At 46.4% G+C, this 16,184-nt stretch overlaps 1 protein-coding gene across 3 annotated transcripts in view; it reads right to left on the minus strand.

Moving 5' to 3' along the window:
• ANXA7 (annexin A7) overlaps positions 1–16,184 on the minus strand; it is a 49,758-nt gene that overhangs the window by 13,957 nt on the left and 19,617 nt on the right. Inside the window, exons 2-7 of one of the 3 annotated variants that reach the window (XM_083148890.1) lie at positions 13,297–13,339; positions 11,998–12,172; positions 7,679–8,056; positions 3,008–3,048; positions 1,437–1,454; positions 1,077–1,091 (exon numbers count right to left, since the gene is read on the minus strand). In XM_083148890.1, the coding sequence (XP_083005016.1) occupies positions 1,077–1,091; positions 1,437–1,454; positions 3,008–3,048; positions 7,679–8,056; positions 11,998–12,172; positions 13,297–13,338 (669 nt within the window). In that variant the 5' untranslated portion in view covers position 13,339. The remainder of the gene's footprint in view (positions 1–1,076; positions 1,092–1,436; positions 1,455–3,007; positions 3,049–7,678; positions 8,057–11,997; positions 12,173–13,296; positions 13,340–16,184) is intronic. The other 2 variants (XM_083148891.1, XM_083148893.1) reach the window with 2 other exon arrangements.

Here is a 16,184-nt window from a genome sequence, read left to right on the forward strand (position 1 = left end):
CACACACACACACACACACATTTCGATGTGGTCTATTTTTCGATTCAATTGAATCTGGATGGAATAGAAAAAGAATTGTACCATGTGTACACCCTTTTAGTGGCTTAGCTTGACACATACTTGCATATCTTATTATTTCCCTCTCCAGGAGCACCCCCCAGGAGTAGATACATGTTGGTGTGACAGGGCGTAGCCAATATTACCATTAGACCTCAACACAGCATGGAAGAAATTACCATGGCTTGATCAAATTAGCATCAGGGATGGGACAAAAATGTAACTCTCCCATATACACACACCACTAGGCCCCAGCCTCTGGGGACGCAGGGATTTCCTACATAAGTCTTCCAATTCTTCCTACTTCACTAGGAAGTGTCCAAATGCAGGAGGGGTATCTACTCTTCCGAGGCTGTGGTGAACAATCTGAAAAACTGTGGGTCTCCCACAAGATCAAGGATAGCAGGCAAGTGTTACAAAACAGTTAGCGGGTATTCAACAAATTGCCCTTTCAACTTTTTAAGAAGGCCTATAAAAAATGCCGCAATTGAAGTCAGATTTAAAAAAAAAAAAACCTTGCTTTGGCTGCTTATCAATAATTACCACACTTTATGAAGGCAATACTAGCCAAAATCATGGAACCAAGTGGGGGGGGGGAAAAACAACACATTTATATGGATGGCAGTATCTATATGGAAACAAAAAGACCAGATTCTGAGTAAGAAAGTAACTGTATGTGGGGCAAACCATGTTGCAATGCAATGTGTGCATAAACAAATGCATTTTTGCATGCAGTGTAAATACAGTTTGTTTTTACATGTGGCCTGCAAATTCTAGGCTGCTTAATTATTACACTGCCAATTAGAGCTGGCCCACCTGCAGTGCAGCATAGTTTTACCAAGATGCACAGCTTGGGAAGTTTGCTCCCAACTCAGAATCCGTCCTTAAACGCTATATTTGGAGAGTGTATATTCACACACACACACACACACAAAAAAAAAGTATTGATTATGGGAGAAATTGGTCACACATACATGCAGCAATATACACAAACACAATGCACACACACATGCAGTCACCTTGCTCCAAACTAGCTTAGTGCAATTAGAAACACAATTAAGAAGATATAAGGAAGAATTAGGAGCAGCAATAAATAAGGCATCTTTGGTAAATTCATATTAGTTTATAAAAAAAAAAAAAAAAAGTGCAAGGTAGCATTTTATAACAAAAAATAGGATATTGCATTTAGAGGGAACAAAATAAAAGGCCATAAAATAACACACATTAGTGAGTGGTATGGGGGTCACACTAAATGGTTTCATTAAAAATAAAAGTACTGTACATGTGATGCAGCTGCTCTTCTGTGCAATTAAGATGAAGAATAAATGCATGCATTAGCCTAAATATTGCCAAGCAATTTGCTTACAAGCATGACATACCTGATGTTGCACACTAACCTATAATAAACAAAACAGTTATCGACTCTTAAAAAACAGACTAAAGTGGGGTGGATGGGGGAGGGGGGAGATTAGGCAGTGAAAAAAAATAAAAAAATAATTTCAGTGTTGTCTGACAAAATACATTAGTGATCGCAAATACCCACTATGGTAGTGGTAATGTGAGTGGCTGCATCCACAGTTTATAGTGTTCCTGCTAGGCTGTTATAGCAGGCAGTGCAACTTTTACCCCTTTAATGGTGCCCCATTAAAACAGCCTTCACTATCCCTTGCTGGCATGTGAATAGATGCGGTGTCCTGGGCAGTTATTTGCATATAAGGGAGAGCTTGGGGGAAGCCCAGCACCTCTGTAGGAACTGGGTACGCCCTCATCAGCAATGCTGATGGCTGGGGGAAAGACATATCTCAATGGCCACCGGGCATATGGCAGAACAATAAAAGCTGCCATTTGCACCATAAAATAAGCTGGTTAAGAATGAGATTTTATATTTATACATACTAGAGCCAGGCAGGTTATCAGTGGGAACTACTATAGGAATGGGCTTTCAGAGCAGCATCAAACATGGCACCAATATATTCTATTTATCCCTTTGAGTGCCAAATGAGTTTCTCAAAATTGCCAAACATTTTTATTCATCATAATGACCTGTAATGTTTTCCTTCTATTGGAAACTTTATTTTTTACACAACATTCTTTATAAAACAAATGTGAGCGACACTGGCATTTTTAGTAGATATTTTGCACTCAAATGGTTAATCGCAATAAAAAATATTTGGTACTTATGTATTAGCCGGGCGCCCAATTAGCATACGTACGCAGGCGTAGGCTAGCTACGCTGTCAGCATAGTCCAACGGCTGCCTAACGTAGTCACTCCACGGCAGCTTGGCTCTGTCCCCGGGCATCCATGCCAAGTCTAGTGAGTGCCTCTCACACAGCGCCGGTTAACCGCCAGATCCCCTGCGTTGGTGAACACCGACTGAGAGGGGATCATGCGGGCGCCAGCGGAGAGGCGCTCCAGCTGTCTCAGACGCTCCTGCATCTCAGTAATTATTAGCACGTGCGCCTCATGCATAAAGGGGGTAAGTGGGCACAAGTGCGTCCTATGCACAATAAAGAGTGACGCGCAACATGTCCGCTCGCCACGCTACGGGCTGCCGTGGATAGTGGGGGTGTTTCAGGAACACATTCAGCGGTGGCAGCGGGAACACAACGCTACTTCTGACTGACTACGCTATGCGGGAATACTACGCTGATTCCGACAGAAGCTGGCTACGCGGCTGCGGGAACACTACCCTGATTCTGACAGGGACGCTCGCAGGAACACTACACTACTTCTGACTGACTACGCTAATTACGCTGGCCGCGGGAACATTACGCTGATTCTGACAGCGCTGCTACGCTAAGTACGTACCGGGCGCCCGGCTAATACACAAGTACCAAATATTTTTTTATTTATTTAATTCAATTTTATCACTATTAACCATTTGAATGCCTTTTTTGCTTTGGCTTGATAATTTCAGCTGGAGAGTACATTCCCTGTGAGATACATACCGTAGGCGACTGTCCAGGTACCGGCCCCGATTGATATCCACCTTACCAGGAAACAAAGAATGTCGCATTAACGGTCTACATTCTCATTTACACAAAGATGTAGAAATAAAGCAACTTTCACCATCATATAATATACCTATTGGAGTGGAGGCACCACGGACATTTGTGGCCACTTCCCAGCAAGGGGAGAAGGAAGGGGTGAGACCCTTAATAGGGTGACCAGTGTGGTGAATGGGGTGGTGCTCAGGCTGCAGATGATGACTATAGAAACCTTATATGGTAACAGAATGCAGAGATCTTGGTACATATATTTGCGCAAGTGTATGAATAAGCCCCCAGTCATCAAGGCTTCTCTGTATTGGGGGCCCCTAGCGCTATATTAAGTGTGGGGTGCGGTGCCCCTTGATTGCTTGGGCTGGATGGCTCTAGTGAGGCACACCATTACATTCTATTAACACTCATGTCTTCAGTACAGTAAAGGTGCCCATACAGCAGGGCTGGGCAACACCGGCCCTCCAGATGTTAGTGAACTACACATCCCAGGATGCTTTGCATTAGTTTTGCTATGTGGCCATGCTGAAACTGATGCAAGGCATTCTGGGATGTGTAGTTCACTAACATCTGGAGGGCCGGTGTTGCCCAGCCCTGCCATACAGGGTGCGATGGTCGAACCCGTTATGGGCTAGATCGCATCGCAAGGAATGCAATCTGAGGGCATCCCCCACTGGAGCGCGCATCGCACGGTGCTATCGCACCATGTATGGGCACCATAACACTATCTTTAATATTTGAATGACATTTCATTTTTGTATCACTTTCTATATATAGCTTCAGCTTCCTACCACTTATATTTATTAACACTTTAGTTTTTTCACTGGTGTGCTGCTCTGGGCTTTCTGGCTTAAGCTGATTTTTTGGGGTGCCGCACTCTGCACCTAGATATAGCGCTAGGGACCCTCAATATACAGAGAAGCCTTGATGATGGCTTGGGGGCTTATTCATACATTTGCACAAATATATGTAACCAAGATCTCGGAATTCTGTTACCAGTCAGGATTTATATATTGTTAATGGTATCATTCAGGGTGCTGGGGGGAAACAAATTGTGCTTTTCCTACATCAGAGGCTACCCTTCCTCTTACTGACACAGTGTATGACCTAAATCCTACTCAGTGTGCAATGACTACAAATGGAAAGACATTACATACTGAACACAGGCATGCAGAATCTGCATCCTGACTGTCATTAGTTGGATGTTACTAGGAGCAAATAGCTTACTTGTTAACCTGGCAAGTAAACACAACACTGAACAAAACAAATATATTACAAAATATCATACATGTCTGTGTAGCCAAATCAAATGTTTAATTCTTGTTTAATAATTCTGAGTGATTGGCTCGCAGTCATGAGCAATAAAGTTACATTATGCAGATTGGGACACACCCAGTGCACTCCCAGAATATTCCAGTATGGCAGGGATTCACAGGTAGACACCAGCCTCACAGGTTAGTGTGATCACATTTGATTTTGTTTAACCAAATGGGCCTCACACACACTGGGTGACCTGCTGAGCAATCGGAGTGATGCTAGATCGCTCAGTATGATCACTCACCACCCAGCAATGTGCCCTCAGCGATCTGTCTGCATGGAGAACACTGGCCCCAATGAATTAAGAACCTGCATGCGGGTTAATAATCGGCTGCAGATACAGACCTGCGGGGTGCCCACACACAAAGCGATATGCAGGCATTTTCTGAGCGTTTTAGTGAAATTATGTAAAAATCGCTCAGAAAATGACTGATAATCGCTCTGTGTGTAGGCCCATAATGAGAAAGAACTGTTCTGAGCCATTTAGTGAGAGATTTCCCAGAGTCTAGATCGCCAATAAACCCTGAGAGATTTGTGCCGAGTTATTTAATATAGGAGATGAATTTAAATAATGCGTGGGTATTACAGGAGTGAGGTCAGATCACTCCGTAAAACAAAGGCAATTTGCAGTTTCTTGCTAATCGATCTGACCGGATAGAACACATACAAAGCATGCATGAAAGATCTAGACCAGGGGTGTCAAACTCAAATTCATCGGGGGCCGCATCAGTAGTTTGGTCACCCTCAAAGGGCCGCTGTATAATAATAATACAATGACACCACAGGCTGCTCCCGCTGTATAATAATAATGCAATGACACCACAGGCTGCTCCCGCTGTATAATAATAATGCAATGACAGCACAGGCTGCTCCCGCTGTATAATATAACAATAGTAATGCCATGACACAAATTATTATACAGGGGGAGCAGCTTGTGGTGTCATGGCATTACTTTTATATTATACAAAGGGAGCAGCCTGTGGTGTCATGGCATTACTTTTATATTATACAGGGGGAGCAGCCTGTGGTGTCATGGCATTACTTTTATATTATACAGGGGGAGCAGCCTGTGGTGTCATGGCATTATTATTATACAGGGAGAGCAGCCTGTGGTGTCATGGCATAATGCCATGACACCACAGGCTGCTCCCCCTGTACAATAATAATGACACCACAGGCTGCTCCCCCTGTATAATATAAAAGTAATGCCATGACACCACCACCAGATATATTGTTTTTTTATGTAACTTACTGTATTTTATCCCTCAGGCTCCTTTACTGCTGCTGCGGCTCCAGTAATTTCAATTCCACTCTCTGCGCCGCGGCCTGTCCTGCTGCAGCCCCCCGACTCGGCCTGCCTTCCTTCCTCTCTGCAGACGCGTGAGTGGGAGGCGTCATCGTCATGACGTCCCCACCCAGCGTCTGCCACTGCCTCGATAAGAGGGAACAGGCTGCTGGGCCCTCCTCCACGTAGCCGTGGAGGCCGGCGGCCATGTTCCTGTGGCCGCAGACATCTTAAAAGACCACAGGAACATGGCCGCCGGCAGTGCAAAAAAAAAAACTCTCAAAAAAGAGAATAAAAGGTGAAGGCTGGCGGCGGCTGCGTGGGCCACATGACTAGGTCTGTCGGGCCGGATTTGGCCCGCGGGCCTTGTGTTTGACACCCGTGATCTAGACAGTCGATAGTGACACCAGGGGTCGTGCATCGCCATAAGGCACGGGTGTCAAACACAAGGCCCGCGGGCCAAATCCGGCCCGCCAGACCTCGTCATGTGGCCCGCGCGAGGAGATAGCATGCAGGGGCAGTGTGTCTAAAACAGGAGTGCTGCGGGCCTCGACCACGTCCGCCTTACCTGTTCCTCCACTGTCGGCGGCCATGTTCCTGTAGGCACATATGTATGCGGCTACAGAAACAAGGCCGCCGGCCTCCACGGCTACGTGGAGGAGGGCCCGGCGCCTGTTCCCTCTGATGCCCGGCAGTGACAGACACTGGGTGGGGACGTCATGACGATGACGCCGCCCGCCCATGCGTCTGTAGAAAAGTAGGAGCAGGCAGGGAAGCTGGACCGGGAGTCGGGGACAGTGTGGCCGCAGCAAGCAGTGAAGAAAAGCTGGAAGCCGCAGCAGCTGCAGGACAGACGGAGAAACAGTAAGTGAGGATGAGGATCACACTCACAATAAAAAAATATATATATCTGCTGTTTCCTGAGGTGTCCCCGTGTATAATAATAATAATAATAATAATAATAATAATGCCATGACACCACAGGCTGCTCCTCCTGTATAATCATTTATGTGTCATGGCATTACTTTTATTATATTATACAGGGGGAGCAGTCTGTGGTGTCATGGCATGCATTTTATATTATACAGTGGGAGCAGCCTGTGGTGTCATGGTATTATAATTATACAGGGGGACATACAGATACAACCGGCCCTTTGAGGGTGACCAAACTGCTGATGCGGCCCCCGATGAATTTGAGTTTGACACCCCTGCCATAAGGTATACAAACTGAGCGATTTCAGCTTAATTTCTAAGCGATTTAGCCAAATAGCTTACAAATGAAGCATACATATACCAATGTGTAGGCATCATTATATGGCCTACACACTGGGAATATGAGCTTTGTGCTGAGCGATCTAGCATCTCCCAGCACACCAGCTATTTGTGCGGAGCGATCTGACCCTGCCCGTGTTCTCACAAGAGAGAATAAGGACCATGAATAGGATTCGGAATGAAAAGCCGGCGGTCGGGATCCCAGGGTTCAAAATCCCGACGCCGGAATCCCGACAAGGGGGGGGGACGTGGATCGCCCCCCCTTGCGGGCTCGCCACGCAGCGGGCCCGGCGCCTCGCTACGCTCGGCACACTAATTTATTCTCCCTCCGAGGGTGTCGTGAACACCCACGGGGGGAGAAAGTGTTGGGATTTCGGCGACGGGATTTTGAACGCCGGGATCCCGACCGCCGAAGATTTAAACTGCATCCCCATGAATAGATATCTCAAACATGCTTGAAACATCTAGCCCATTGACAGTGACTTACATCATATGGGCCTTACACATACAGATCGCTTAGAAATCAGGTACAAATCACTATGTGTGTAGGCTCCATTAGTCACAAAGCGTAAATATCCACAGTTTACACATAACCAAACTTTTGCACAGGTGGTATAAATCAGACTGACGTCCTAATTAAGTCACCTGTGCCTATGAATGGCTAGACTTAAAAACTGGACTGTTAAGGAGCCCTGAGGACAGAGTTTGAGAATCACTCAGTTAAGGTGTTATTACAGTCCACTAACCTGGTGCTTGGCCTGGTCCCCCTCCTCCATAGCTCTGAGGGGAAGGCTGCTGGTATCCTCCATAACCTGGCATACCGCCTGCAGGAGCCCCATATCCACCAGCTGCAGGTGCACCTCCTGGAGGGACACCATATCCACCAGCTGCAGGTGCACCTCCTGGAGGGACACCATATCCACCAGCTGCAGGTGCCCCATACCCGCCAGCAGCAGGAGCACCAAAGCCAGATCCTCCATATCCAGGACCTCCAGATGGCGCTCCATAACCTGGACCACCAGGGGGAACAGCATATCCTGCGCCTTGACCTGGAGCTCCATATCCTGCGCCTTGACCTGGAGCTCCATATCCTGCTCCTTGACCTGGAGCTCCATATCCAGGAGCTGAAGAAAGAACAGTTTGTTTTAAACAGAAATAAACCAAACACACACACACCCCGCAAGACAAGCTAAATACCCTTTTCGGACTACCACTATGACCCGGGTTGATGCAGGGGCACCCTGGGTCACAAAGGAGCCAGGATAATTGACCTGCCTTAAATGACCTTGCAATAAAATTCGGGCAGCGACCAGGGTTGGAGACTAGATCAACCTGGGTTACAGTGTAATTTGAACAGTCCGACCTAAGGTCACCTTAGAAACATAGAATTTGACGGCAGATAAGAACCACTTGGCCCATCTAGTCTGCCCCTTTTTTTAAACATGTTACCTCAAACCATATTTGATCCTTATTTTTTGTAAGGATATCAATATGCTTATCCCAAGCATGTTTAAATTGTACTACTGTATTTGCGTCTACCACCTCTGTTGGGAGGCTATGCCACTTATCTACTACTCTTTCTGTGAAAAAATTCTTCCTCACATTTCCCCTGAATCTTCCTCCCTCTAGTTTCAGTGCATGTCCTCGTGTTCTGTTGCTCCTCTTCCTGTGAAGAATGTCTCCCACCTGTACCTTGTTAAAGCCCTTGATATATTTGAAAGTTTTTATCATGTCCCCCCTTTCCCTTCTCGGCTCTAAAGTATACATATTAAGATCTTTTAGTCTTTCCTGGTACGTTTTGTGATGTAGGCCATGCACCATTTTAGTTGCTCTTCTTTGTACAGTCTCTAATGTATTTATATCCTTCTGGAGATATGGCCTCCAGAACTGAACACAATACTCTAGGTGAGGTCGTACCAATGACCTATACAGTGGCATTATTACTTCTTTCTTTCTACTGCTGATACCTCTCCCTATGCAACCAAGCATCTGACTTGCCTTCTTCATTGCTTTGTTACATTGCCTACCTGCTTTTAAGTCCCCTGAAATAGTGACACCTAGATCCCTCTCTTCCTCAGTAGTTTCCATTATAGTGCCATTTATACTATATTGAGTCTTTGGATTTCTGAGACCCAAGTGCATGATTTTGCATTTTTTGGCATTAAACTGTAGTTGCCATTCTCTTGACCATTTCTCTAATCTGCCTAGATCCTCAATCATTTGTTTTACCCCTCCTGGTGTGTCTACCCTGTTGCATACCTTTGTGTCATCTGCAAAGGCACTTTTACCCTCAATTCCATTTGCAATATCACCAATAAAGATATTAAAAAGCACCGGTCCAAGTACAGATCCCTGGGGTACTCCACTTGTAACCTTTCCCTCCTTTGACTGTACTCCGTTTACTACAACTCTCTGTTTTCTGTCCTGCAACCACGCTCTTATCCATTCAACTATCTTAAGGCCCCCATACACTAGCCGATTTTGGTCAGATTTCGGCCAGATCAGTCAGATCTGGCCGAAATTTGACCAAAATCGGCTAGTTTTGATGTCCCCTCAGATCCGATGCGCGGTCCCGTGCGCATCGGATCTGCGTCGGGTGGTCGGACCTGCTGCACGTCCGACCACCCGACTTGGGACCTAGTGGGGCGGCGCGGCGGTGGAGGGAGCAGAGGGGGGCTGGGGACGCTGCGGGGGACACAGGCGGCATAGAGCCGTCAGTACTGAATAAAAAAAAAAGCCCATACAATGAATGGGCGGCCTGTGATTGGCTGAGCGCTCTCTCAGCCAGTCAGCAATTGGCTGAGAGAGCGCTCAGCCAATCACAGGCTGCCCATTCATTGTATAGGCTTTTTTTTCTAGCACTGACAGCTCCCGGCTCCCTCTGCTCGGCTCTATGCCGCCTGTGTCCCCCGCAGAGTCCCCAGCCCCCCCTGCTCCCACCAGCAGCCCTGCTCTGTAGCCCCCCCCCTGCTCCCCGGGTTTTTTACATGTGATAAATCGAGACAATTTATCACATGTAAAAAATGGCACATCAAGTGCCAATCTAATCAAGCTCCCCCAGGGAGCAGCCGGGGAAGCTCAGGGGGAAGTCGGGGGCGACTTGTCCTAAGGACAAGTCGCCCTAGTGTATGGGGGCCTTTAGAATCCAATCCCAAGCTTTCAAGTTTATTTAACAGTCTGCGATGTGGGACAGTGTCAAAAGCTTTACTAAAGTCTAGATAAGCTACATCTACAGCCTCACCTTGATCTATTACTTTAGTCACCCAGTCAAAAAAGTCAATAAGATTTGTTTGATATGATCTTCCCCCAGTAAACCCATGCTGACTCATATCTAGAGACAGGATTATATGCAACATAAAAAGCTTGAAATATGCATGCAAATATGCATGAAAAGTGTTAAAATATGCTACATTAAATAATAAAAGTAATTTTTTACTTATTTATTTAAAAATCAGCATACAATTAGTTGCAAATAAACCTCAAAAATAGGCCCACCGCATCTGCAGATGTCTAGTGCTGTACACAGGATTTTTTTTCTTCCTGGCTGCTACAGCATACTGCAGCGTCCAAAGCTGTTCTTGCATCAACTACACGGACCCTCATCTCCAGCACCGATGGATCAAATGTCAGCATAGCGTGTGAGGGCGGCGCAGTGGAAGGCTTCCTCCCTGCGCCACATACTCACTGTGACATGGCATTTCCTCTGCGCCACGTGATGTCACAACCCTTCCGCCCGCCTCCTATTTTGCAGAAGTCTGTCTCTTGGTGTAAAGTCCCAGGCTAGGGGCAGGCAAAGGTTTAGGAGCTTCGTAATTGCATTCACCCAGACAGACTTTTATCAACATGGATTGGCAGCCTAGAGCAGTGTCAGACATAGCGTACATCCAAGGTTCCCCATTTGCCAGTATGTAACATGGAGCACTGGCAAATGCGTCCTTAATTGTGCATGAGACGCACTTGCACACTGCACCTCCCTTTTTGCAGGAGACGCACTCGTTACCGAACCCCTAACCCTGTCCGTCTCCCTGAAACGGACACAGGCAGGGTTGCCGTACCCTGCCGCAATAATTACTCAGACAGATGGAGCGCCTCTCCACCGGCGCCCTCATGATCCCCTCTCTGCCGGTATCCGCCAGCGCAGGGGATCTGGCTGTTACCGGTGCTGTGTGAGGCGCTCACTAGGCTTGCCAGGGACGCCGGGGACAGAGCTGCAGATCGCGGGGACAATATGGTGACTAGCTGCCTGACAGGGACTCTACGCTGACTACGTAGGGCTGCCGTAGAGTCACTACGCTGACTACGCTAGGCAGCCGTTGGGCTATGATGGCAACAACGCTTAGCCTACGCTAAAAATGTAGCGTAGCCTGCCGCTGTGAAACTACACAAGTACCGAATGTCTCTATGTTGTAGATAGGGATGCCAACCCCAGGGAATTTTTTCAATCCCGGGATTGAAAAATGCTCAATTCCGAGATTGGCCTCATAATAACAAAACATGACTCCGCCACTCAAATGTCACTGTAAATGCCCTCTAACTCAACCCCACCTGCCTGCCAATCTTCCCCACCCCCCCTGCCCTGTCACTTACAGAGGTAGTGGTGACAGGCAGCAGCAGGACCAACCGTCCATCTCCAGCGGCCGGGCGGGTGATAGCAGCACAGCGGCATGTGGCTGGGCGTCTGGGTCCCTGACCGTGTGCTGCACTCACTGATCAGTCACTGGTCAGGGGTCACGCTGCCTGGGCACCATCATGCCCCTCATCACAGCACACTGTTCTGCACAGCAGAACCGTCCACCGGGGGTCAGTAGCAGTCAGCATCTGAGCCATTATTCTAAGGTGCTCAGTGCTGCCCGGCTTTCAAAAAAAAAAAAAAAAAAAAAAGATAATTTTGCACTGTGGTACCAATCCCGAAATCCCGGGATTGAAAGCTTCAATCCCGGGATTCAAATCCCAATGATTTTAAGCCAAAATCCCAGGATCCCGCCGAGCCCAATCCCAGGATTGGCCTCCCTAGTTGTAGATATGTACACAAGTGTATTATGTAATAGACAAGTCTTTGACTTACCTCCAGGGTAGGATGGCATCCCACCTGGTGGGTACGCTCCAGGAAAGCCACCAGGAGCTGGGTAACCACCTGCCTGAGGGTATCCACCACCTGCTGCCGGTGGGTAAGCACCTCCAGGGGGAAACTGACCACCAGGAAATGCCTGCTGGCCCTGGGGATACGATGGATCAGCGCCCTATACACAAGAGAGGAAAGTAAATAACAAGGCTAGAGGAAAACCAACATCACACTATGTCTGTTTCATAGAAGCACTTAGAAATGACCTCAAATTTACTTATGTGCTTGTGTTGCAGGGTGTGCATATTTCTTAGAGGGAAAGTACTACATCAAGGTGTGGAGTATTCAATACTGTTTCCAGGTTGACAGGAATTTTTTTTACATTTTGTTGTCAATGTTAACACCCGACCTTGATCCATGCCACACTTTACCATACTCAATTATAGTCCACATGGATGGTCAAGTATGAAAGGTCCAAAAAAAAATGAAAAGAAAACATTGTGGTCGATTCAATATGGTGCACAGTGAATAGTGCCAGGGGGAAGCTCCTGCAGCGACTCTGCAAACTCAGACTAGACAATTTCTGCTCACACACATCCTGGGGTGCGAGCAAAAAATTATACATTTCTAAGGTGCTTTCAGGAGTCATTTCTAGGAAAAAACATTCTCAAATAGTGATTTTTAAAGACATTAAAAAAAGGCACCACACCACATTATCGAATAGATTTAACTCTAGCAAATTCTAACTCTGGGACTGATGCACAGTTAAATAAAAATTAGCTAGATGTGTTCCTGTATTGTGTACATGGAAAAAACTGCATATATTTGCTAATATACAAAAGGTGTACGCAGCTATGTGGCTGGATTGAGCCAAAATCTGTACAGCAAGTCTGTCCTTGCACCAACCCAATTCTCAGTCACCAGTGGAGGTGGTGCTGATATGCACGTGACTTCCCATCACCTGTAGGTGCATAACCTTGCCCAGTACAAAAATATGCAAAATACAATCTGCAAACAGACTTCTCTGGAGACGATTCAATTAGCAAAGATGCTATATGCTGCTGCAAAGGCATGGAAACACCAACACAAACTCACTATCATATTACAGGTTTTTTAAAGTAGCCCTGCAAAAAAAAAAAATCTGCGAGTTCAGGGCTATTGTAGGTACAACCTATGTGCGCATTTACTGGTAGCCAATTAAAATTTCCCTTTACTTTAAAAAACAAAATCAGATCTACATTTATCTCAGCATGTACAAAACTATTTTTACAGCTTAGTAGAGGATGAACTAAAAATACTTACCGGGTACCCTGGGAACCCCGACGAAGAGTATGGGTACGCCATGCTGAAAGACACAAACAAAAAGACTGACTATAGTCATCCTTACATATAAAGAATCACTTCAGCATGGGCAGAACACCAAGTATTTGGTTACTGTACAATCATTTTTTTTATCATACTACACACAGAAATCAGAGGCTAGAACCATTCAACACAGTTCCCTGACAGACTTGGGGAGGACACTTCAGCAAGAATTCTGTGTAAAACATTAGGCGGACCGCTGTCTCCCAAAACACCTGCAGCTCAGTTGTGATACCCCACATCTTATGGAAACATTATCAGTTGGATGTACACAGGCTATAATGTCAGACATCCAGGAAAGCAGTAACAGAGCTATGGCAATAATCACATGCATGTAAGTGTATGAAACTTCAATCTCCACTCAAACCACTTAGGGGGCAATTCCATTAAGGTACCGGAACTTAAGCTCAGGGGTTAAGCATTTGGGAGCTTTTTATTTACTTACTGCAACTATCCCCGAGGCTGCACTGTCACTCCTGCTCGCACCTCAGAGCATTAATGTAGGGCTTCTGGGATAGTCACAAGCTGTAGCAGCATAATGTGGCGAGTACCAGAAAGTTAGGTTGTAATTCAGACCTGATCGCAAGGCTGCAAAGTTGCAGGCCGAGCGATCATAGATATACTGTACATGCTTACAGATCGTACCACGAATGTGCAAGGAAATCCTGCACATTTTTTGGACGTATGCATACTGGGAAAATCATTGGTACTTTTTTAGTATCACAGCGGCCGATCTATCGGATGCGATTTTTTACCTGTTCGTAACCCCACTATCCACTACGCATTGAGCGTATTTTATATAGTGTGGAGAGCGCAGTGAGCCACAGAGCACGAAGCGTGGCGAGCCCCGTGAGGGGACTCCGATTACTGCGCTCGCTAAACTATATAAAATCAACTCCATGCGTAGTGGATAGTGGGGTTATGAACAGGTAAAAAATAGGATAGGCCGATATCGCATCCGATAGATCGGCCGCCGTGAAACTAAACAAGTACCAAATCATTTGATGGCAAGTCTTTGGAACGATTCTGCAGCTGTTCACTGATCCAACTAATTTACTTAAACCCTGCTAAGCAATCTGCATGCCTGCACTTGGCAGGATTTGACTCTGGCTGGCAATTTAGCAGCGATCAGGGATGAATAACCCCCTTAGCCCACAGATCAATTCCCATTAAAAAAGCTGAATCTCTCCCTTTGTATTGACAAGAACTACACAGTTCACACTAAGGGACAGATTTACTAGGTCCATTTTAGAAAGATTCAAATCTGAATTAATGTTGGGCTCTGAGTGTTCGAACACATTTACCATTTTTAAATGCTATTAAATGTGTTTACAGTAAACCCTGGAAGCAAATATATTCCTAAGGGGTGGATGCTGACATGACATATGGGCACACACCTGCTGACAGGCTTGCAATACATTGACCTTCTGCTCAAACTGCAGAGATCTTACAGTGTCTACCCAGCATTAAACCATTAGTGACAACAAGCATACCACTCCTTATTAAATGGGGCCCAATACTCACTCTGATGTGCCAAGTATCGCAGATGTCTTCTACCTGTGGATGTCCCACTGCATGACCATGCATGGCGTGGGAGTGGGAACGCCACTTCCTATTTGAAGGACAGCTGTATTATATTGAATCCTTTTGAATGACCCAGTGTAATACAACTGTCCTTCAAATAGGAAGTGGTGTTCTTACTACCACGCCTGGCGTTTTCATGCACTGGGCCGTCCACAGGCAGAAGGCATCAGCTATACCACTGCTAGTGAATAGTAACAGGTGTGCTTGTTGGGCTCCATTTATGTTTTTATCATTTAGTTCTAGTCAAACAAGCTCAAGTAGATCCGATAAACCTACAGCCCTGTACACTATGCAATAAAAACATACAATATGCATGATAATGATGGTTAACGATATTTTCGTGCATATCGTTCAGTGTGAACAAATTATGAACTTTCTTGTGTGTCATTATCGACCACTTTTCTGGTCTCCATATGCAGCTAAATGTTGCCTATGGTCATTTATGGGGTATGGATCATTAGGTCGACACGGGTTATTCACTGTTTTATGCCCTGAATTTTGACAGTCAACATGGATACTGAAAAGTAGCAACAATTCTCACATGGCTTGCTGCGCTCGCCACAATATTTTATTCCCACCATGCCCTAGTGCAGGGGTGGCAACAGGCAGCCCGCAGGCCATATGTGGCCCGTGAACACCTCCTAACTGGCCCGCCGGTCGGTGCAGCTGTATGTGTGTCCGATGGCGGCTGTGCGTGCACGCAGCATAGTTCTGTGTAGCAGACGGTCAGCCTGAAGGTAGCAGGTGCCAGACGCTGCCCTGCGCATGTGCAAAAGGCCACAGGACTACGCAGCACGCACAGCCACCATCAATCACACAGAGCAGCACAGAACCGCCCACCCCCCGCATGTCACTACAGCTGCATCGCCAACACCAAGGATGGGTGAGTCGCCGTGACTGCAATCAACGCCATTTTTCAAGGCTGTCACGCAGGCGTTTGGTATATCTAAAGATGGGCAGGTGTGTGGAAATGGGAGGGGCATGTGTGGCAATACGAATAGGGGCAGGTGTGTGGAATTAGTAATGTAAGGGGCAAGTACTATTGTGTTGCATGATGTGTAAAAGAGGTATATGGTGTGCGACAATACATTCAAAGACACACCCCCTTTTAAGTGACCCCCTATTTAGGGAGTGCGGCCCTCGAATATCTTCTGGAAGTATTAAGTGGCCCTCCAGGTGAAATAATTGCCTACCCCTGCCCTAGTGGATGGTAGGGCAGGAAATACCGCCTGTCGGCTCAAAAA

Source organism: Crinia signifera, chromosome 6, assembly GCF_055691185.1.
Source record: "Crinia signifera chromosome 6, ASM5569118v1, whole genome shotgun sequence".
Classification (NCBI taxonomy): Eukaryota; Metazoa; Chordata; class Amphibia; order Anura; family Myobatrachidae; genus Crinia; species Crinia signifera.